The sequence below is a fragment of the Berghia stephanieae genome, chromosome 1, assembly GCF_034508935.2.
Source record: "Berghia stephanieae isolate SIO BIC M18660-M18661 chromosome 1, UCSD_Bste_1.3, whole genome shotgun sequence".
NCBI lineage: Eukaryota > Metazoa > Mollusca > Gastropoda > Nudibranchia > Aeolidiidae > Berghia > Berghia stephanieae.
Genome location: NC_088360.1, coordinates 63863527 through 63886835, shown reverse-complemented (window position 1 = coordinate 63886835; position 23309 = coordinate 63863527). Strand labels below are relative to the sequence as shown.

The 23309-nt window shown below is 35.3% G+C and overlaps 1 protein-coding gene across 24 annotated transcripts in view; it reads right to left on the bottom strand.

The window, feature by feature from the left end:
* Positions 1-23309, bottom strand: part of LOC144979231 (DNA repair endonuclease XPF-like) — a 124710-nt gene that overhangs the window by 52150 nt on the left and 49251 nt on the right. For all 24 annotated transcript variants that reach the window (XR_013646669.1, XR_013646668.1, XR_013646665.1 and 21 more), the window contains 9 exons: positions 23012-23069; positions 21876-22028; positions 19189-19302; positions 15364-15512; positions 14864-14917; positions 14364-14433; positions 10766-10877; positions 10224-10405; positions 9964-10047 (listed from right to left, as the gene is read on the bottom strand). Coding sequence is in view for 21 of the 24 variants with exons in the window: in XM_078925937.1 (XP_078782063.1) it covers positions 9964-10047; positions 10224-10405; positions 10766-10877; positions 14364-14433; positions 14864-14917; positions 15364-15512; positions 19189-19302; positions 21876-22028; positions 23012-23069 (976 nt within the window). In the remaining 3 variants the exon portion in view is untranslated. The remainder of the gene's footprint in view (positions 1-9963; positions 10048-10223; positions 10406-10765; positions 10878-14363; positions 14434-14863; positions 14918-15363; positions 15513-19188; positions 19303-21875; positions 22029-23011; positions 23070-23309) is intronic.

Sequence of the window (23309 nt, the reverse complement as noted above, 5' to 3'; positions counted from 1 at the left end):
TATGGATGAAATAGAGGGAGCATATTTCTGTGCTTTACAACTTAGAAAAAAAAACAAATGGAAAGAGAAAACAATATTGCATGCATCCTTTAATGACCCAAAGATTGCTCAAGGGTCAAATCCATAGACTATGGTGATCTCCGATCTTATCCTATAATGTTTTTCTTGGAATCACCTCACTATACCCAGGTGCAAATGAGTACCAGTTTGCTGATGAAAGTAATCTTTGACGGACTAGTGTCCATTCAAGAGGATAATAAAAAGTCAGCATGGCTCGGCGGTACAGTCTTTGCTTCGTACCCGAAAGGTACCAGGTTCGATCACTCGCTGCTGCGCTATGTGGCCTTGAGAAAGTCACCTCGCCCTAGCTCAATTTGCGGCGCAGCACTGTGGTTGACGCCTGGGTTATTCCCGTCTTCCCTTGGAATAGACCCTCGAGAAAAATTTCCCCTATGGAATGAATAAAGGGATTTCTTAAAAAAATAATTTTAAAACTGTTATCTGTCTGCTCAACGCTACAGAAACATGGATAAGTTCCGGATTTATAAGCTTAGGAGGCAGGATTGCCGAATGGTTAGCGCATTGTACTCTGAACTCAGAGGTTCTGTGTTCGATTCCGACCGAAGCCAATTTGTACTTTCCTAGAGCAAGAAAATTTACTCCAATCACTCACTTCATTCAGGTGTAAAAGGGTACCTGTCAAGCTGGGATAGTAATCTGCGATAGACTAGCGTCCTGTTCAAAGGTTTTCAAACAAATATGTTTATTGTCCGCTTCACGCTATTGAAACCGGGATAACTCCTGCACCATTGGCTACAAGGCTCTAAAGGACTTAATTTGTCTTACAATGAGCCCAAGTGGCTCAGAAGGACTTACTTTAAAAATATTTTCATTGAGAATTCCAGAAATAAATAACGATAAAGATAATTGATCCCATAAGTTACCGAATAGATGTAGCAATGACTATCCCGCACAAATCTTTGGGCCTCTTTTTCACTCACGAAGTGCCCAAATTCGCGACAAAATATGGGGCGAAGCCGTTTCGTAATGCTATTTTTAAAAATTAACTACGACGCTGTTTATAGATGAATATGACTGAAAGTTGGCACACATTTAGAAAAGAGGTCATTTTAGATTATGTCAAGCGACAAAACTCGTACGATTACCAGAAGACCGTTAAAAATAGATTTTTACTCTTTGGAGTACAATATTTCTAAAACTACAAAGAGGAGAGATTTTGTCGCTCATAAAGTTATATATGCACATTTCTTCTATTTATATTTCAAATTTCATTCGATTATGATAGGTACTTTTCCCGTATTCTCACAAAACATCAACCCAATTTGCATTTCAATGAGTGAAAATATGGGACGGCCATTTTGCTCCACCATCACGCGACACGAAAATGACGTGAGCGAGGCAAGGCTGCCAGATGGCCAGACTTTAACCTGACCAAATTCAACTTCAAAAGTGGCTAAATAGAAAATCATATGGCTTTCAATATTAAGACTGGCCCACTTAAAATGAACTAAATTTTAAAATAAAGAAAATTGAATAGACTAGGATAAATGTCACTGAGACAAACATAGATGAGTAAAATGTAATAAAAGAAACAAAATTATACATTTGGCCACACACGTGGCCATCTGGCAACCTTGTTCGCGACGACGGATGACACAAATCCTCGCGCGCTTTTTAAAAATTAAAGTATTGTTTCATTGATATAGGGATAGTAGATTAACTCTCTCTCTCTCTCTCTCTCTCTCTCTCTCTCTCTCTCTCTCTCTCTCTCTCTCTCTCTCTCTCTCAAATAAATACTAGAACTAACATAAGCCATGGTCTCACGGGACTGATTGATAATAATTCAGCAGGCATTTTTCGTGTCATTTGTATGGGTTGTAGACACAAGATTACACTTCGGAAAAGCTCCAAATGATCAATATTAGGTATATTTTAAAACAAATTTATAGTTGACCCTAGCCATACAGCTCTAAAACTATACAAGTTAGAACTCTTCTGATGTCTTCATCATATTTTCTGATAATTTTGCCATAAAATTGCCAAGTTTTGATATCTAATTCCACGTATTAAGCGAGATACAGCCACAAACCAGAATAAAACGCAGAAAAAGCGTCCCATATATTCCTTATTTTATCTCTTTGTGAGTCATCCAAATAAATGACATCTATGAAACTGCATAACTTTGTTATATATTAATGGATTTTCAAAATTCAAAAAGATTTTTACTCAGTGGAGATAGGGCTTTGATTTAAGAGTAGTATTTCCTACAAAAATAGAAAACAAAAATTTTCATAGTCATTGCTTATAGATGTGCGACCGGTTTTAGACACATTACTGCTGTGTCACAAAGTGTGACACTTCTTAAATTATGTTTATAAACATACGTTATTAAATTGCCGAAAATGTATGTTGCTACGCATTCTGTACGCGGTTTCATCACATAGAATTATTTTTAAAATTGTTCTTGCTTTTTTATATTCAGAATTGAAATAAATAAATAAATAAATAAATAAATAAATAAATAAATAAATAAATAAGAATGTGAAATTGAATGTAAGCTTCAGTCTAATATACGAAAACAAATAAAATGAACGTTTCGGGTTTCCCTTTTATCAACAAAACAGGATGAATGAAACACTACAGACGAATGAGATAATGCGGTGGTGGGGTTGTTAAGATGCATCAACAAATACATTGATGGGCCCGGAAATAGTATGTAGACCTGCCAACCTTCCCAGGATGAAAAGTGTATTCCATGACCCTAAAAAGTGTATTTTTAGAAAAAAAAAGTGTATTTTGTCCGCACATGTGGAAAAAAAAGTGCGCACTTTACAAAAATTTATATAAAAGCTAACATCAATCCCAAATCAAAATAAACTCTGATCTTCATCATTCAAGCAATCTCTAGTGATTACAAAATTATCGATTTATCGAGAAACTAAAAACATGTAGGTAGTATCGATGCTAGTGTCAGTGGAAGAAGTGTTGGTTGTTGTAGCGATGGTGGTAGTGGTGATGATGATGAAGCTGTGGTGGCGGTGGTGGTAGAAGTGATGTGGTGGTGGTTGTGGCCGTGACAATGCTGTGATGGCAGTTGTAGAAGTGGTGATGTCATGATGTTGATGGTAAGAGATGCTGATGTACCAAATGAAGTTGTGATGGTGATATCTGCTAGCCCAGTACATCAGTTATGAGAAAGTTTTGAGATAAAATATCTGGGAGAATGGTCTTCAAATCAATAGATGACAATTTGTAACAGTAGCAAGATATTTTCCATATATGTTATCAAATGACATATCTCTCTCTCTCTCTCTCTCTCTCTCTCTCTCTCTCTCTCTCTCTCTCTCTCTCTCTCTCTTTTTTTTTTTTTTTTTTTTTTTTGAGCATTCACTACTACTACTCCTCCTACAATAGAGAAATAGAAATTTATAAAAGGTGCGCAATTGATAAGTCAAAAGCGGGGAGACGGGGAGGAACTGTGTAATGCAGTATAGAAAGTGAATAAAAATAATGTGTAGACTATTGTTGGAAAATAAATACAATGAAATTGGAAATAAATACAAAATATAAGGGATGTAGGTATTAGTATACTTATCAGTGGCAGTAGTAGTAGTAGTAGTAGTAGTAGTAGTAGCAGTAGCAGCCATAGTAGAAGAAGAAAGATGAAATGTTGAACTTAGGGATAAAGAAAATAAAGACAGGCATTGCAACTTTGACATGGCACTGCGGAAGGCTGCTATATTTTTCTACTATCACAAACGATATGAACACGGGACTGGGACAGTCCTGTCCCGTCGATTTTGTAGCATTTCACAATGGCTCGGGACACAATGGGACTGTTTTGTCCCGTCCCAATAGGTGCGGTTGGTTTCTCTTTATTATATTTGTTACAGATTTGGGACAGGACTGTCCCAGGACAGTCCAGTCCTAGTGCGGTACCCCCCCGAAGACTTTTCAACTCAAACGTGAAGTTTGTCCTAATGTATGGATGTGAAACTTGGAATGCATCACAGGCATGTATAAGGAGGGTACAGATTTTCATAAACCGGTGCATGTGTAAGCTACTCAGAATAAACTAGATGGATAGAATTAAAAATGAATAAGTATGGAAAAGAACACAGCAGAAACCAGTAGGAGAGGAAATAGGAAGAAGACGATGGAGGTGGATTGGACATACCCTTAGAAAGGCTCCACTATAACAAAGAAAGTATTGGACTGGAACCCTCAGGACAGAAGATCAAGGGGAAGGCCACGAGGAACATGGAGAAGAATTAAAGAAGCTGATGTACAGAGAAGTGATAAGACATGGAATGAGATAAAAAAAAGTTAGCTCAGGATAGAGAAGGATGGAGGCTGTTTGTCTGTGGCCTATACCCTGACCCAGGGTGAAAAAAGGCAATGATGATGATGATAATGGCGCTGGCTTCCGGCGACAACAGACGTGTTGTGTATGTTTACCTATTTTCTACACATATTTTTATTCATTTATCATTCAATCGTCGGAATTTAAGCCTAATTTTTATTCAAAATGGATGTGAAGTATATATTGTTCCTGATTTTTATATTTATTAGTATATTTATAAGCATAAATGGTGTTTTAGCCTGTGATTTTGCTGCCAAAATAAGCCTATCGATAACTTATACTCCAGAGACTCTCCGATCCCTCCAACCCGTGTCACCCCCACCACCCACTATTGACACATCGTTTATTAAAGTAAGAAAGAGGGGGAGAAAAGGAGGAATAAAAACAAAATTTAACAGACGGCCTTTTCATCCATTTTTACCCTGTGTAGTGACAGGTAATGTAAGATCACTGAAAGATAAAATTGATGAACTGTTTTCACTGTGTCGTTTTAATAGTGACTATCGTCAAGCCTCCATAATAGCGTTAACAGAGACTTGGCTATCTCCTCACATACCATCATCATGTTTTAATATTGAACAATATTCACTATTTCGAGGAGATCGGACTAATGTAAATAAACGAACTGGGGGTGGGGTGTGCACATATATTAACAACAAATGGTGCCACCCCAATAACTGTCAGATAAAGAAAATGTATTGTGACGATTATATTGAATTTATTACTGTTTCGTCACGACCATATTATCTACCCCGGGAATATACTCATGTCATCATCATCAACGTCTACATTCCACCATCATCAGACAACACCACAGCGAAAAATATTTTGAGGAAAGAAATACAGGACATTCAAATTAAGTCACCCGATGCCGTATTGATGGTCACTGGCGATTTTAACCAATGTAACGATTTTACTCTCCCGGGACTTCATCAATACGTGGACTGCGAGACAAGGGACAAAAAAACATTAGATTTATTCCTGTGTAATATTAAAAATAGTTATAAATGTTTACCCCGTGCCCCATTAGGTTTATCTGACCACTGCATGCTCTTGCTACTCCCCACCTACCGCCCTGTTTTTAAACGTGTAAAACCAGTAAAGAAAAGTGTACAGATCTGGAACGGAAGTGTGTGTGAAGATTTGCGTGGTTGTTTTGAATGCACTGACTGGAATGTTTTTATCGAATCATGTGATAGTGTGGATGAGCTGAATGACTGTGTGAGTGAGTATTTAAAATTCTGTGAACAGCTAGTGTCTTGTAAAAAAGAAATAAAATATTATCCTAACAACAAGCCTTGGATAACAAAAGATCTGAAACTTTTATTGAACCAAAAGAAAACTCTCTATACTAGTGGAAACAAAAAGATCTGAAAACAAAACAAAAAGAGATAAAGAGGGTAATATCTAGCTGTAGAGATAAGTACAAAAATAAATTGAAAAATGCTTTTCTTCTGGGGATATACGGGACACGTGGCGGGGGCTTAAAACTGCTGTTAACTATAATCCAAAGCCCACGATTATATCAGAAGATATCGAAATTGAAACTTTAAATAAATTTTATTCACGTTTCGACACAGCAAACAAATTTGATATTGAAAATGAAAAACATAAATTAGACAGGGCTTTGGAAGATGAAATGACTATTGAGGTCAGTGAAGAGGAAACGGGATTCGTATTTTCGAAACTAAACGAGAGGAAGGCTGCTGGGCCGGATGGATTGAAAGGAAAACTATTAAAAGAATGTGCCCACCAGCTTTCCCCCATTTATACACATATTTTTAACTGGTCCCTCCAATGCGTTTCGATCCCTGAAATTTGGAAAACTTCAAAAATTATTCCTGTTCAAAAAAAAGAAAAACTTGAAACTATGAACGATCTCAGACCTGTTGCACTGACTTCAATAGTCATGAAATCTTTAGAAAAACTTGTTCTTGTTAAAATTAGGAATCAGTTTATGCCATTGAGTGATAGTCATCAATTTGCTTACAAACCAGGACGTGGCGTAGAGGATGCCATTTTGCTGTTTACAAACAACATCTACAGGCATCTAGATCACGCTAGGAGCTATTGCAGATTGCTTTTTGCAGATTTTTCTTCAGCGTTCAATACAATGCAACCTCAGTTGATTGTTCAAAAATTGACTAGTCTGAATTTAAACAAGTATATAATTGCTTGGGTGCTCGAATTTCTTACGGAGAGAGCACAATATGTTCAATTAGGAAAAAACAAATCTTCCTGTATAACTACTAATACTGGTGCTCCTCAGGGTTGTGTATTGTCCCCTGTATTATTCACAATATACACGAATGACTGTAGAAGTCAAAACCTGAGTGTACCTTTAATAAAGTTTGCAGATGACACCGCTCTTCAAGGCCTCATAACAAATGGCAACGAAGTGGCTTATAGGCAAGAAATTGATAGATTTGTATCTTGGTGTGATGCCCACCACCTAGAGCTTAACATAAGCAAGACAAAGGAGCTAGTGATTGACTTTAGGAGAGTGAAGGAACCGATAGAACCGTTAAAATTAAAGGACCAATTCGTCCAGCGAGTTCCTCACTACAAATACCTTGGTGTAACGATTGATGACAGGCTCAAGTGGGATGAACACTTGAAAATAATTAGGCATAAGATGTGCAGACGTACATATTTTTTATCAAAACTCTCTCAGTTTAGAATAGATAAAACCCTCTGCACATTATTTTATAGAGCAGTAATCGAAAGTGTTTTGTCATTTTGTATAACAGCTTGGGGGGGCAATTGCTTAGCAGTGGAAAGGAACAAAATAAATTCAAATATTAAAAAATCCATTAAACGCTATATAAATGATGTTGACGATGTAGATCTTTTATACGAGAAATTTTGTATAAATAAATGTCAGAAAGAAGTGGTCGCCCTTTCTCTATTTCAACGAAAACAGAGAGACACCGAAAATCTTTTCTGCCGTCCAGTATTAGGCTTTATAACAACAAGCAATAATCATTTTATATAATTCTTTCTCATTTTTACTTTTTAAAAATATAAATATTAATTTATTAATTTATTTGTTTTGCAATCTTTTCAATTTTCAATTTATAGTGACAGTTTTAACTATTTTACAGTGTTGAAATTATTTATATTATAAAGCGCAGCTCTGGTTATAGAGCTGCTCCTTTTTTATATATATACATCCTATTTCCATTGTATTTTTATCTTATGTGTAAATTATAACACGTCTGTACAAAAAATTTCCTTTTTGGGATGCAATAAAGTATTATTATTATTATTATTATTATTATTATTATTAACACCTTCATAAATACTTATTTGCAAATCTTTTAGTCTGCCTCCCAGCCTCCAAACGGTATCCACGAGTTTTGTAAAAGCACTTACTGATAGTTTTACCAATTCTTCTTTGCAAACTTGCTTCAATTCTTTTTTATTTTTGGGATTTCTTGCATGTAATTTTAACTATAAGGTTTTCTATAGATTTTTAATGGGATTTTGATCAGGTGACTAGCTAGGCCACTCCAGAACTCTGATCCTATTATCTTCAAACCACTTCATTGTTATTTTTGCCTTGTGCTTTGAATCAATGTCTTGCTGGAACACTAAATCAGGCCACGTCTTAAAGCTGTGACACTTTTAAAGGGATGTCTGGATACAATCTTCATGAATTTTACTGCATCCATTTTACCATCAATTATTTCCATTTCCCCAACTCTATTTCCAGAAAAACAGCCCCAAATCATCACTCTTCCACCTCTGCAATTTCACAGTGGGGATGATTTTCGAAGGATTGCATTCTGTGCCTTTTCCCCTCAAACATAGATACGCATGTTTCTCCCGAATAGCTCCAAATTACACTTTCAGAACTCTTTAGATTAAATGAAATTTTAAAATTTCAAACCATCTTGCACTTACTGACGTGATAAAGAATGCACGTGCACAGTGTGGTATCCTTATCAGCAAGGCCACATTACGAAAATCAAACAAGTTCAAAGGGCAGCTTGGAGGTTTATCACTAACAATTACTTGCACAATCCATGGTGTTACTGAGGCCCTGAAATCGTTGCAGTGGAAAACACTGGAGAGTAGGTGGAAAGAAAAATGCCTCCAACTTTTCCACGGAACAGTACATTCCAACATAACAGCAGTAACTCTACCACAATATTTTACAAAACAGCACTGTACATTCACAAGAAATTATCATAGCATTAAGTTCACAATTCCAACACACAGAACCAACTATATACAAAACAGTTTTTCCCTCAAGAACCATCAAGGAATGGAACACTCTCCCACCAGAAATCCTAGATACCAGCAACAACAAATTTGATCAACTATTAAGACTTTATCTTTCAATTCAATAACACAATAATGGAGAAAGTCACCACAAAATTGTATAAATCTGCACTGATGGGTAATTCGCCTTTTGCCGATAAAGACGTTGAATGTTTGATAGCTTCAGCAATGAAGTCTTTTTGGTGTTCTAGAGCCCAGGCTGCTACAATTCAACGAATTCTTGATTGTATCCTTAGATACCCGCATTCTTTAAACTTTTCTGAATTTCTGAACAATTCAAAACTGGTTATTTTATTACAGTATAGGCAATCTATTGAGAATTGGCATTGGCAACAGTCAATATATGAGGTATTTGAATATTTTCAGTAGTATCAGTTTTTCCCACTTTCTAAAGATGACACCAACTGTGCTTACAAACAAATTTAATTTTAAAATAGGATTGAGAAAATGGACCTACACAATGTCTTTGAGCTGTTATTAACAGGTTTTTTAAAAAATACATGAAACACCTGCTGCTCTCTAGTCGGTGGAAATTTAACTACATAATCATTGTATTTTCAAGTGTGTCAAATACTTTTGCAAATAGTAAATTGACGTTTGTTAATAAAAGTTTGTAAACATTATGTTTTTAATTCCCTGTATATAATTTGATAGACAATGTTTATTAGCATATGGGTGTAATATTGAGTGTAATTTTTGTTACATTTGACTTAATATTATTTGAGATATTCGAAAAAAGCCTAAGAGTCAAGTAATTTTGCTACCCACTGTATATTACACTGCATGAAATGCTTTACTTAGCGAGGCTATCAAATATCTATATGGTGTAATGCAATAGAATCAGAGATAGAGCAAACACTTCATGCATATCTCCATGACAATTAATCTGACAGAAAAGAAATATTCCGTCAGGGAAGACAGGTGGAAAAAGGTTTATTGTAGAGCAGTTAGTATATATGTCAAGTCTGTATCTTGCAATGAGCATTATCAAACATATATATATATGTGTGTTTGATAATGCTCATTGCAAGATACACATTTGAGTCTATTATAAACATTGAGAAGTGGTCAGTGAACTAAATTTCTGAATCGAATGGCATACTCGTAAAAATAAATTGATTAAAATCTTGCTGATCTGCTATTTACTCAGTGCAAAAAAGTAGGTTATTATGCGAAGAAATGGGATATTAGAGGGTCATTTTTAATAGAAAAAAGTCTGTAAAACAAGAGTTGAAAAGAGGAGAAAGTGCTTTTAATAGGAAGTGATCCCTGTATTGAAAAGCACAACTTACTTTTCTGTGCCTGTATCCTTTCTTTAGGTCTACGTATTTTTTGAAGAGTTGACTTAGAAGCTGTTCTCCACCTTCACATAAATACTGTTAAAAGAGGGAAATATCTTGTATAGATGGAGTGGAATATTTGATTATTATAATAAAACAAACAAAATAATTAATTCATTAACCATTACACCTTTTAAGAAAGAAATGTAAGATAAGAATTGAGCATTGGTTGTTGACCATTCATCTAATATAGTGAATCATTTTCCTCTTACCCCTTTCAACTGATTGCATGTTCTGTCATCCTCAGCACAAACCAAGATACGCCCACAAGTCACCATATCATCTTCACACTCATTTTTCTCTTTCTCCCATGCCTCTTCTTCAAGAGCAATTTCCTCCAGTATGTCAGACAAAGCTTTCCATTTTGGACAAGGTTCAAGACTTGCTGTGAGTTCTGTAAAGAGTCATAAGCAATAATAATAATAGGTACCTCACAAATCTTGTTTTCTTTAGCTATGTATTTTTCTTTTAAATCCCTTTGTCATATTTTAAGAATCATTTATAAAAATACAAATGCAAAAATGTTACACGACCAAAAGAAAAAAGAAAAGAAATTTTAAATTTTAAAAAGGGGGACATTGTAGCTTTATAGATAAAGCAAAAGTATCTGCTGTATGATCTTAATCATTTATTCATTCATTCACATGATATCCAATCACATAAAACTTTATAAAATAATAAACAAAGTTTAAATAACTTGTCTGGTGCTTGGATTGAACAGTAAACATAAACTCTAGGTATAGACGTTTTATACCTTCCTCCTCCATTTGATTTATCTCTTCCTCTTCCTCAGGATTCACTTCCTTTTCTTTACTTGACTTCATTTCTCCTAGTTTAGTATTTCCATACACCCGTTCTTTTGCATGCTGAGAATGGAAAACACAAGATCATACTTCCTTTCTCTTGTAAACATTATATTCCATTGACCTCATGCGGCACAGTGGTTTACCAGCGGATCACTTAGTTGAGATGCTAGGTCAAGAGGTCACTACTCTCCATCTCTTTATCTTCACTCTGATATGGCATGTGCCTGTAGTCAGTGAAGCGAGTAGTCTAATTGGTCTGATAAATAATGGCATAGCCAAGCGCCAACTATCTTAAATGTAAACCTATATCACTCATGTTATAGATTGAAATCCCCCTCACAAAGTGGACTAAATATCATAGATACCGTCAGTACAATTCTTTCTCAGGAAGCCAGCAAAGTAGACACATTTTCACTACATTTATCTTTTAAATCAGATATTTCTGGAATCCCTACAACAACAATCAGACGTTGCAGTTTATTATTATTCACAATAGTACATAGTACAAACTGTCTACTTTCTGTTGCACTAATGTTAATCCAAGTCAACAAATATGTAACAAGTGTAAGGGTGGGGTATCAAATTTCACTGGGGACATCCAGCAGTCTATGAGATGTCAAGGCTATCGTGGGTGATGAATTTGGACCAGTTACACAATGTAAACAATGTCATAATCATTTCCTGGACTCCCCACTGACCATGGACCACTTTATCACTTCTAGAGTTTTCTCATTAAAAGTTCCCACGAATATAGTAAAGGAGTGAAGTTATACTTATTGTAGTACAGGAACGTATATATATAATACAATAATAGTTCTTATATACACTTCTGTTACTGATTCAAGAAATATGAAATGAATGAGTTTGTTTCACTCACGTCTCTGTTGATTGATGTGGGAAGGTTTTATTCACCAGCTGCACTACTTGTACATTGTGAATGCTTAGAATAATGTCTGAATATCTCTTCATTCCTTGGAGATACCAATGTTATTTTCTCTATCTTGGCCATGTTTGAGTACTCTCATCCCCCTCCCCCCCCCCCCCCCTTCCCCTCTTCTTACTCTCCAAAGAAAACTTGCCTTTGTGGAATACTATCTGTACTAACTGTTGATGTTATATCGTTGTCTGTGATATGGATTAGGTGTAGTGTGATTGTGATGCATTTCTCTGAGCGAGTCTATGTATGTGTATATGTATGTATGTATGTATGTATGTATGTATGTATGTATGTATGTATGTATGTATGTATGTATGTATGTATGTATGTATGTATGTATGTATGTAGCCTATGTATGTATGCATTTATGTGTGTGTGTGTGTGTGTGTGTGTGAGTGTTTGAGTGAGAGAGAGAGCAGAGAGAGAGAGAGAGAGAGAGAGAGAGAGAGAGAGAGAGAGAGAGAGAGAGAGAGAGAGAGGGGGGGGGGGGAGGAATGCCTTTTTGTACCATATTCATTGATTTTATTATCTACTATGCCACTGTGATGGTGTTGTTTGGTGTAATGACGATGGTTTTGTTTCAATTTGTAATAGTAAAGTAAAACCTGCACACACAATATACAGTAGAACATGAAAGTAACGTACTCGGAAATAGCGAGTAAAATCTAAATCCCCGTTTTTTTTCCCTTATTTGAGTCAATAAAATTAGCATGAAAGTAGCGAGTATGAAAAAGAGGTCAACTCGGAAATAACGAGCATTTCCTGCCCCAGCCTAGGACTGCAAACGAAGTAAAGCAAAACAAGAGACAATGGCAATTTAAATATTTTTAGCCTAGCCTCTTTTCTTTTATTTTTCGTTACGAGTAATATTACATAGTAGCCTAGTCTGTAGTAGTACATAATAGGCGAAACAAATTTGGGTGGGGGTTGGGTTTGTGTGCATGTGTGTGTATTGGGGGTGGGGATCAATTATTCACCCAATGTGGTGCGACGCGACGTGCGAGGTAAGCACATGTCAACATGCCTCATTTCGCAGCATCGGTCAGCGAGTAGCATCGTTAACGAACGACACGATCAGCGAGAGAGGGGAGTGTGGAACCATTATTTCAATGGGTCAGTGATTGAGTGATGCGCTCGCTTACCTCATCAAACATGCCGAGTGCATACAAACACTCGCGCGCACACGCACACACACACACTTCTATGTTCTTGTTTTTTTTCTAGTCATGATTTTCCTTGAAAAAAAACAAAAAAAACACAAAAAACAACAAAAAACCAAGCATTCTGCCACTTCTGTGAAGAAATTGAAATAGGGGCGACGGCTTTTACTCGAATTACACACTGAGGGGAATAACCAGCAACTCGGGAATAGCGAGAACTCGGAAATAGCGAGTAATCAGGAGGGGACCCGTCGAACTCGCTATTTCCGAGTTCTACTGTAGTGCATTGTATGTTATATATGAGTGTGTTAAATTGTTTAATCAACTTATCCCCATATCTTTTAAATACATTACAAAAGTACAAATGAGGAGAACATACCTGGTTGCCAGCCCATTACATTTATGACCATTAAAACGTTGTTAAAATGTGTTGAATCAGAAAATGAATGTTTTACTGTGTGTAATAATGTTAAGACTGGACAAAGCATGAATTAGTTTCGGAATCCAACGTCTAATTTTAAAGATTTGAATTGTTTATTGTCCGCGCAATAAAAAAAATATTTTGAAAAGGTAGGGATTTTAAATTGCTTATTAAACCTTTCAGAATAAAAACGAAAAAAAGAACCAACATATCAAGTGAAGTGATACTATCTGTTCATTAGTTAAAATTTTTGTAATGTAAGTGGTCACATATATATGGTATTATATTACATCAGGCAAATGCAATACTTTGTGTCTTAACCTCAAAAAGGGGAATCCTCATCCAGGTAGCCACTTTTACAGCATGCAGCTGCTGTTGTCAGTCACTTGCAGGGTTGCAGCAGTATTACTAAGTGATCCGATTTTATGAAGAAATAAACAGCAGTACTATTTCTATTACTATTAAGCCAATAATGCATTTTTCAAATTTTATCTGTTGGTTTTCTTTGGTTTTCAGGAGTTTAAATGTGCTTTTGACTTTAATCAATGCTAACATCTCTGCTCTGGTACATTATATAATTACAAACTTGGTTAGGTTGGGAGTTGTACAGAGAGCCAGCTCTTCCAAGCTGCAAAAATAAAACCCCAAACAGACATCAACAACTTCAAATCCAAGATAAACCTGGAAATGCATAGAAAGACCACGGCTGATGAAGAGGAGGTGGAAGGGTCACCAAGATGCACAAAAGCAGTCGGAATGAAAGCTAATGGACAGAGTAAACTACAAGACCAATGACCTATAAACAAGCAGGGATCATTAATTCAAGATTACATGCTTTGACAGAGAAGCATCATTCCTTTTCTTGATAATTCTAACACCAACAGTCATCTGGTTGAGGGCAAGCTTATTGAGCTAAATAGGACTAATATGGTTTTTGAGATCAACTTCAAACTTGATAAACATTATTCATTTAGTCGGAAAAAAAAAATAGTGTAATTTTTAGGTAACAACCAAAATACATGACTAACCACAAATAAGCTGTCAGCAGATTCAAGAAACAACCATCCAGTGTTTTGCCCAAAGGCTCTCTCGCTGGTTCTGAAAAGAATTGTGACAAGAAAATAAGTTGATAAGGATATGTGGTCTAGTGGTATGACACTCGCTTTCTGATCGGAGGGTCCTGGGTTCGAGCCTCGCGTTTGGCGCATAGTTGAGTCCTTGGAAAAGGCTCTTTACTCACATTCTCTCAACGTACTCAGGTGTAAAATGAGTACCTGGCCGTTAACGTTGTCTTTGTCCGAAAAATTGTAATATCGCCCAATAGGCGTCATATCCTGTCCTACATGTTAAATGTTGCTGTTGACCAGGGACCCCTTGTAAAGCGCTTTGAGCACATTTAGTGGATATTGCGCTATATAAAGCTCTTTTTTTTTTTTAATGAAACAATTTTTAAAATAAAAATATATTTACCATTTCCCTATACTAAATTAATTTTTTGGGGTACTTTTAAAGAGTATTGAAGCCTTACCTGATTGATTGCACCAAGCTGTAAAATGTCACGCAGTCATATTGTACAAGATGCCTAGAATGAGGGGGAAAAACAGCACCTTATTAACCATTATTGATCACATTCAGTATACAAGAACTGGTAATTGGCTACAATCTAGAATAGTTGTAGAAAATTATATATAGTCAATAAAGAGTTCGTGTTGTATTCCATAGAAATGATTTTATTGTTTGACCAAATAAAGGTAACAAAATAAGGCAAATAAAATTCCAATTGCCAATCCATCCACCAATCTTGTCAACAGATCAAAACATATCATCATCATCTTCACCTGCCGGCTTCACTCTAGTTCCAGGGCAAAATACCAAGTTCAAGATTATTTTTAACATAAAAGAACTGGTAATTGGCTACAATCTAGAATAGTTGTGGTTGAAAATATAAGTCCATTATTTTCTATATTAGCTATCTTAATTTTGACATCACAGAGAGCCTCAAATCAGCTGCAATACTGCAATGTTTACCTAAGCAGCAGACGCAATGTCTTTAAATCCGAAACAAGTTGCCTGGTCCTAGCACTGAGCTGATGCCAGATGGGTTCTAGTTGAATTTGTATGATTAACTCAAAACATTTAGACAGAGCATTCTCCACAGTTATCTCATCAGTGTCAATCTGAAAATGAGAGAATATAATACATTTGGACTTGAATCAGGTATATTCAGATATGGGCGTTTTTCAATTTTTTGCCAAATGCCTGTCCCGTTATATTATATATTTCGCTTTCGGATTCTTTGGTATATTTTTATTGCAATAAGGCATGTGATTAAAGAATATGGTTAGAAAAGCATATATGCCAAAAATGGAGAAATTTGATCCATAAATGAATAAACTACAGTTATTTATATACTCCACACCTGCTCAAAATGGCCTGTCGGTTGACAAAAATATATTTTTACAAGTTTTGTTGAATCAAACAGCAATATTAATTTTCCTCCTATTCCTGCTTCATTTTAAAGAAACACCATATTAATTCATATCTATTAAGTTCTAATCTATAAAAAAGGTCATTTTGATGTCAGTTTTGGGAATCAATTTTTGTCGGTGACATTTGACTCACTCCTGTAACGACAATCAATTTCGCCTAGTTTTTCGTCCATAAAATATCATATTCATTCAACTGGCAACCTAAATACATCAAGACATTCCTCCCCTCACATGCTGAAAGCAAAACAAGAACGTGCAGCCACCTATTTTTCATCTACCAGCTTGAACTTATATCACAATGATGAGTATTTACCATGACCCTCACTCCTGTAACGGGCTTTTTCTCATTCAAATTTTGAGAATTTTCAAAATCCTTTTAATCATCCTTTAATCAGTAAATTTTACTGCTTGCTAAGTCAAAATGATTTATTTATTACAATTCCTGTAGTGTCAAGTAACATAATCTTCAGATTTTCATTCCTATAACGCTCACTCCTGTAACGGCGAGCTGTGTTACAGGAGTGAGTCCACTGTAACAGGAGTGAGATGAGATGGAGACTTTAAATGTTTTAAAGTAAATTATGTCTTTAGTTTCTTTCCTACTTTATCAAAATTGTATTTTTAAACCCTTTGCAATATAGAGTGAACATTTAAGTGGAAAGAGAAGGTATCTCAACAAGTTAGAGAGTTGGTTCTGTTGTTAACTCATCTTTATCTTCATGCATAACCCACCGGATACAAAAGAAGGCACGGAGGAGGAGATACCATTCATGTAAATAAGACCAGAAAACATGATCAATTAAACACCTGCTCGATCGTAAACTTTAACCGGCTATTGAAGTATTAAATCTAGATAGGTTTTGGCAACCCAATCATGTTGTGCCTTTTATTCCATTTTAATAAGTAAACGTTAATTTTGTTGAATAAGCTGTTGCAGTTGACATAGTAAAATACTTTTGTTTTGTTTTGGTCGATTGATAAAAATGGTTTTAAGGAATATTGGGTGCGTATAAAGAGGAAAACAGTAGAATTTCAAATAACTATATAAGAGAGAGAGAGAGAGAGAGAGAGAGAGAGAGAGAGAGAGAGAGAGAGAGAGAGAGAGAGAGAGAGAGAGAGAGAGAGAGAGAGAGAGAGAGAGAGAGAGAGGATGAGAGAGAGATTGTTTTTTTTTTTGTTTTTTTTTTAAAGGGTTTTATGGCGCTTGCAACACATTTAGGCCATATCAGCGCCAGTACAAAGGAAGAAAATGGGATAGTAAAAAGTTCTGGAATTAAAATTAAAGCACCCAAGGGAAAGTAAGACAAAGGGGAACTGGGAACAAATAGGGATCAGATGTAGAATCCAAGAGCATACCATCAATGTACTTAGTTTGAGATCACCTATAAGTCTCAACCTGACACAAGCACAGGACCCAACAAAGAGGAAAACACTCAAATGCTTAAATTATATATTCAAAATAACAAATATAATAATACATAACAGAGAGATGATTTACAAGGAAAAAAATATCATCTCCCAAAACAATAACTATGCATTTGACTGTTTCCCTCCCAGCCAGGAATCCGGCCAGGACAAAACCAAGTAATCTCATTCCAAGACAAAGACAGAATTGCTTTCTGAAAAACAGATATAGGGGGAGAGAGAGAGAGAGAGAGAGAGAGAGAGAGACAGAGGAAGAGCGATAGAGAGAAAGAGAGAGAGCGAGAGAGAGAGAGAGAGAGAGAGAGAGAGAGAGAAATACAGAGAAAGAGTGAGAGCGATAAAGAAAGAAAGAGGAAGAGAGAGAGAGAGAAAGAGAGAGAGAGAGAGAGAGAGAGAGAGACAGAGAGGGAGGGGGAGAGAGAGAGAGAGAGAGAGAGAGAGAGAGAGAGAGAGAGAGAGAGAGAGAGAGAGAGAGAGAGAGATTCATAAAATCTGGTTGGAAATCCAGATTCGTTTGGGGTCTGTGTAACTCCATGTATTCATGGTTATAGATTTATTTAACGCATATTTGTTTCTATTCTGGTTGAGTTCTGACGATAAAAATGCCTTGTGACATCATTAGACAAATAAATAAGAACTTTGTCAGCCTTTCTTATTCATAGCATTCCATAATGATACACAATTTAAGTGCCTATCAAAAGTCCTCCCGTGGCGTAATAATCACCTCTTTTAACTCTAAAAAATACAGTAGAATTAATTCATAATCAACAAATTGGTGACTTTTGGCATTTACAACAGTTACTGCAACAACACAGTCTGTGGTAACTCTCGTTTGTGAGAGAAAACATTTTCTGTACTCAAAGCAAAGGCTACTATAAGGCCCATTCTAATTACAATTTTGACGATCAACTGGAAACAAAAAATATTCTGTCTTCTTTATTATCTATTTAGATACGTTGGGGCACCTTTACAGTTCACTTTTGCGATTCTTATGAGCAGTGAATACAACTCAAATAACATGTGTGCCAAGTGTTATAGACTGTCTTTATTTGGTAACTCTCTCCTGTAACTGTAACGATGCGACTCACTCCTGTAACGGTCAACTCACTCCTGTAACGACCTACAAAAATGCTATTTATGTCTATTTGGACAGTCCCATCTTGTTTTTACAATTTCATTAATTTATGTCTTTACTAATCTCTCTCAAATAGCCTCAATGTATATTAAGAATTATCTCTTTAAAAAATTATGAGAAATTAAAATATTTAATTTGCCCAAATTTATACGATTTTGCAACAAATCTCTCTCAAAACTAAAAAAATAGGCCCATATCCGTCATTAAACCATTTGTAGAAAATGTTATATGCTGAAGAACGCCATAGGAGAAAACTGTCTGCACCATAATTTTAAAATGCGAACTATGCAGCTTTGAATTAGCGTTACAGGAGTGAGTCAATGTAATGGGATTCGAACTTTAACCTGCCAGCATATGATTGAAGCAAGGAGAAGATTAAGCTCCAACATTATAGGAAATGATTTAGGAGTAATCAACTTAAGTGGTCACAAGATTTGACCCAATTTGAATGAAACTCCGGAAAAAAAAATTCCCCTTCCTCATTGGACAAAAATTTGAAAAACGCCCATATGTGCAATCATGATAGACCTAAAATATTTACCTATGCTTCACATAATATGTTACTTTATATGAATTACACAGGAATCCACGAGAAAATCTCTGATTAAAAAAAAAATTGTGAGGAAAATATAGGAATTTTATCAGATCTGTGAATGAGTTTTTTTACAGATTTTATTTTCATTCAGCATTAAGTTATGTGATTTTTTGATATATCAAAAAGTTAGTTTTATTAAATCCTCCATAAACCTTAAACGTACTGTCATATGCACTCATATTACTTTTTTGTATATCCAAATCACTTACACTGGATGTCGATTTCTTGAGTTCATTAATGCAAGCATTGATGATGTCAAGCAAAAAAGACTGACAAGACGTCATGGCAGGAGTCATTTGGCAATGGATTTCAACAACACTAACCTGGAAGTTTTGAAAACAATTGCAGTGATGTGAAACATTAGTGATTTTGATTTGCTAACAGTCTTAAAGTAAACTTGTCAAACAGATACCAAATGTTTCTATATGTGAGTGATGACCTAAGCCATATAAAGATGAGAAAGCAAGTCAAACGAATGTGGACAGGTGCTCATGAGGAGGAAGAAAGGAAAATTGAACATCACAAAAAGGCTTTCTTATGAAATCATTGAAGAGGAAGAATGGAGCACGATGGAGGAAGCTAAGAGGGGCAAATAAACAGGGAAGCAAGAGAAAATTCCAAAGGACAGAGTAAAATAGAAAGGATCATCAAAGACCTATGCGCTGACTGGCATTATGAGTTAGTCTTATAAGCCAAGAGAAACAATAGTAAATTTGATTTGCTAACAATCTAAAGATGAAGAGGAAACACGAAACGTCCATAAGTCATCTCTGAAATATAAGCTCCTACCATCATCCTCAATATAAAAGTAGGGTCTTGAAAGCTTGGAAAACTAATATTAAGATAGATAAAGGGGAAACCAGAAATGTCCTTGACATTGGTTTCTGAAACGATTTGTACATACCTTCATCCCCCAGCCCTTTATTACTCAATATAATGTACGGGATCCTGACAACTTGAACGAGTGAAAAAATGATAAAGTATATATCTTATCATGGTAATTGAAGGGGATACCCCAAGAGTCCATAACATTCATCTCTTGAAAGATGGTGCGAACCATCATCTCAGTCACTATCACCGTATTACGCAATGTCAAGTAATGAATCTTAACAACTCAGAAAAGTGAAGAAAATACAATAATAAAGGATAGATTATCACTTAAGATGAAGGTGAAAACCGAAGCTTCCATAACACCTGTCTCTGTAAAAAAAAGTTGTACTTACCATCACCTCAATCACAATATTGCTCAGTACAATGTATGGGGTTTTGACAGCTATAAAAACTATTAAAAATGGGGAGGGGCAATTTATGAAAGGAATACCCGAAACATCCATGGCATTCATCTCTTGAAAAATAATATATTTATCGCATCTATCACTGTATTTCTCAATAAACTGTATGGGGTCTTTATAGCTCGTAAAAGTGATGAAGAATAATTTATTATGGTATATGAAGGGCATACTTGAAACATTCATAACATTAGTCTTTTCTTGAATAGTGTTTTCACGGGGATCACTGGGTCTTGACAGCCGAAACAAATGAAAAAAATGATGAAAGGTAATTTATTATGGTAGATGAAGGGCATACCCGACACTTTCAAAACATTTGTCTCTGTAAAAAGTCGTCCTTACCATCAGCACAATCACTAGATTGCTCAATAAATACAACAGGCCATTAACAGCACAGAAAGAAACAACAACAAAAAACCATTAAAGGATAGATTATCAACTTCGATGAATAATAATAATAATAATAATAATAATAATAATAATAATAATAATAATTATTATTATTATTATTATAATAAACTCTTTTAGAGAGCATAGCATCCTAAGCCACAAGACTCTTGGCACTTTACATCAACACAAAACAATATAGAAAGTACATGATATCAAAAAAAGAAATGTTTATATCCCTGTAATAAATTGCATTTAGCAACACATCTTTCACTATATTGCTCAATATGGGGTTTTAATTAGCCGGCAGATGTGGTGAAGGGTAATTTATCGTTGAAAATGAAAATGTGAGCATTTGTTTATTTTGTTTTTAAGGATTTTATGGTGCTTACGACATAATTATTTTATTTCAACGCCAGTAAAAAGGAAGAAAACGGGCTAGAGAAAACATTCTAGAATTACAAGTAAAGGTACCCATAAAAAAGAAAGACTAGGGCTACTGGTTCAAATAGGTATCAGATGTAGATTCCAAGAGCACACCATCAGTGTACTTTGAGATCACCTGAAAGTATCATCTAGACACTAGCACGGGATCCCAGTGAGAGGAAGACACTCAAATATTTACAGAATATCCTATCCAAAACAAAAAGCATAACTAACAATACATAATAGAGAGAAGACTGACTAGGGGAAAAAACTCATTTCCCAAAATTAATGCTGAACATTTGACTGTTTCCCTCTCAGCTAGGACTCTAGCAAGGGCTAGGACAAAACCAAACAATTCCATTCCAAGACAAAGACAGGAATCAATTCGAAAAACATTTATAAGAGGCCCGAGATACAAGTAATCTCCTGCCCACCATAGGAGATGAAGGGGGAACCTGATAGTCGTCTCTGAAATATAAATTATAATGTATGGCGTCTTGATAGCTTGGAAAAAAGAAGAAAAAAAGCTTTAAAACAATGACAAAAGCTGATTGATCAATGTAGGTAAATTAAATCTTAACATACATCCCCTTTTGTCTATATTGTTCATGAAGGGGAAACCCAAAACATTGTTATAATTCATCCTGGAAGAAAGCGAACCTAGGATATATTTCCTTAATTGTATGGTAAAAAAATTGTTACAAGTAAAAGATACACAACACAAGAGTGATTTTTTCTACCAGAGTGTACAATATGGGGAGACTTTACTCAATTTATGAAAGACTCTTACAAACCTTATGCTTGTTGAAACAAGAAACTACACTGGCATGGAATCGAGGCCATAGAAACAAATGCTTTACAAAGAGATTTTTCATAATTCTTTCAACATGACAGAAACCACTTGTAAAGGATTCTGGAGTGTCTGTAAAAGCTTTGATAAAACCTGTCTGTTTGATAGAAAGAGAGGTCAAAATATGATCGATAAAATGTTAAACTCATGTCCATTCTTTCATGATGCCATCTCAAAGTCTCTAAAGACAAAAAATAAAAGTAAAATTATATAAAAGTGCATAAATAATTTAAAGAGTAATACCAAGAATATTATGTATCATCAAAAAAAGCCACATTGAGAAATCAAGAAATTAGAATTGAGTTTTTAATAAATAGCGCAATATCCACTAAATGTGCTTGAAGTGATTTACAAGGGGTCCCTGGCCAACAACGGGACAGGACTCCTGATAGGCAATATTACATTTTTTTCAGATAGAGATAATGCTGTTAATGGCCAGGTACTCATTTTACACCTCAATACAGTGAGAGAATGTGAGTAAAGTCTTTTCCAAGGACTCAACTATGCGCAGAGTCAGGCTTGAATCCAGGACCTTCCGATCCGAAAGTGAGTGTCATACCACAAGACCACACTTATATTTATTTAATTATATTTTTTTAAAGTATGCAAAAACTAAGGGAGTCCCAATAGCTTAGTTGGTAGAGAACTCTCTCCATATGCAAAGGACCAAGATCATTCCCAGGTGAAGTTGAGATTTTTTAGGATCTGGTGGAAAGTACTTTGCAATAGACTAGAGTTTTATCGAAAGGGTAGCAAGCAAGTGTCATTGTCCATTTCACACTGTAGAAAATGGGAAAACTCTGGCTCCATGGCTCTGGACTAAAATAATATGAAAAAACTAAAAGTGAAATTTATAAATGAAACCTTTTACATTGAAAAAAAATATTTCAGCCAAAAGCAATGGAATCAAAATGAAAATCATCAGCTTTCAGAAGGCAGTCCTTGTAAATATGTCATTTTCAATGATGTTGCATTCACTTTGCCTGAAATTCTTATTTTCTGCTGAAGCATTTTGTTTTCTTTTTATTTGGCTAGAAAGCGAGTAAAGGGGAACAAAAAGGTAAGCTGGCCATTTTCTACCTTATTCTTTTGCCTGAAAAGACGAAGAATAAATGCTTCCTGGCAAGATTCAATAACTCTGTGGAAAAAAAAAAAATCACAATTAAACTCATAAAACTAAAAAATAAAATGTAAAGAGGAAATGTAATTGAAAAAAATAGCATTAATAACACAAAAAATAAAATTAGTATTTAGTAGTTAATCACTCTTTTTCTTTTACGATTACTCTTATACTGATCTTTCGAAATGTGTTATTTTGTATTATACCACCCCTTTTGTTGTCTCTAATAGGAATAAACCGGTCCGGTCAAGCTTAAAA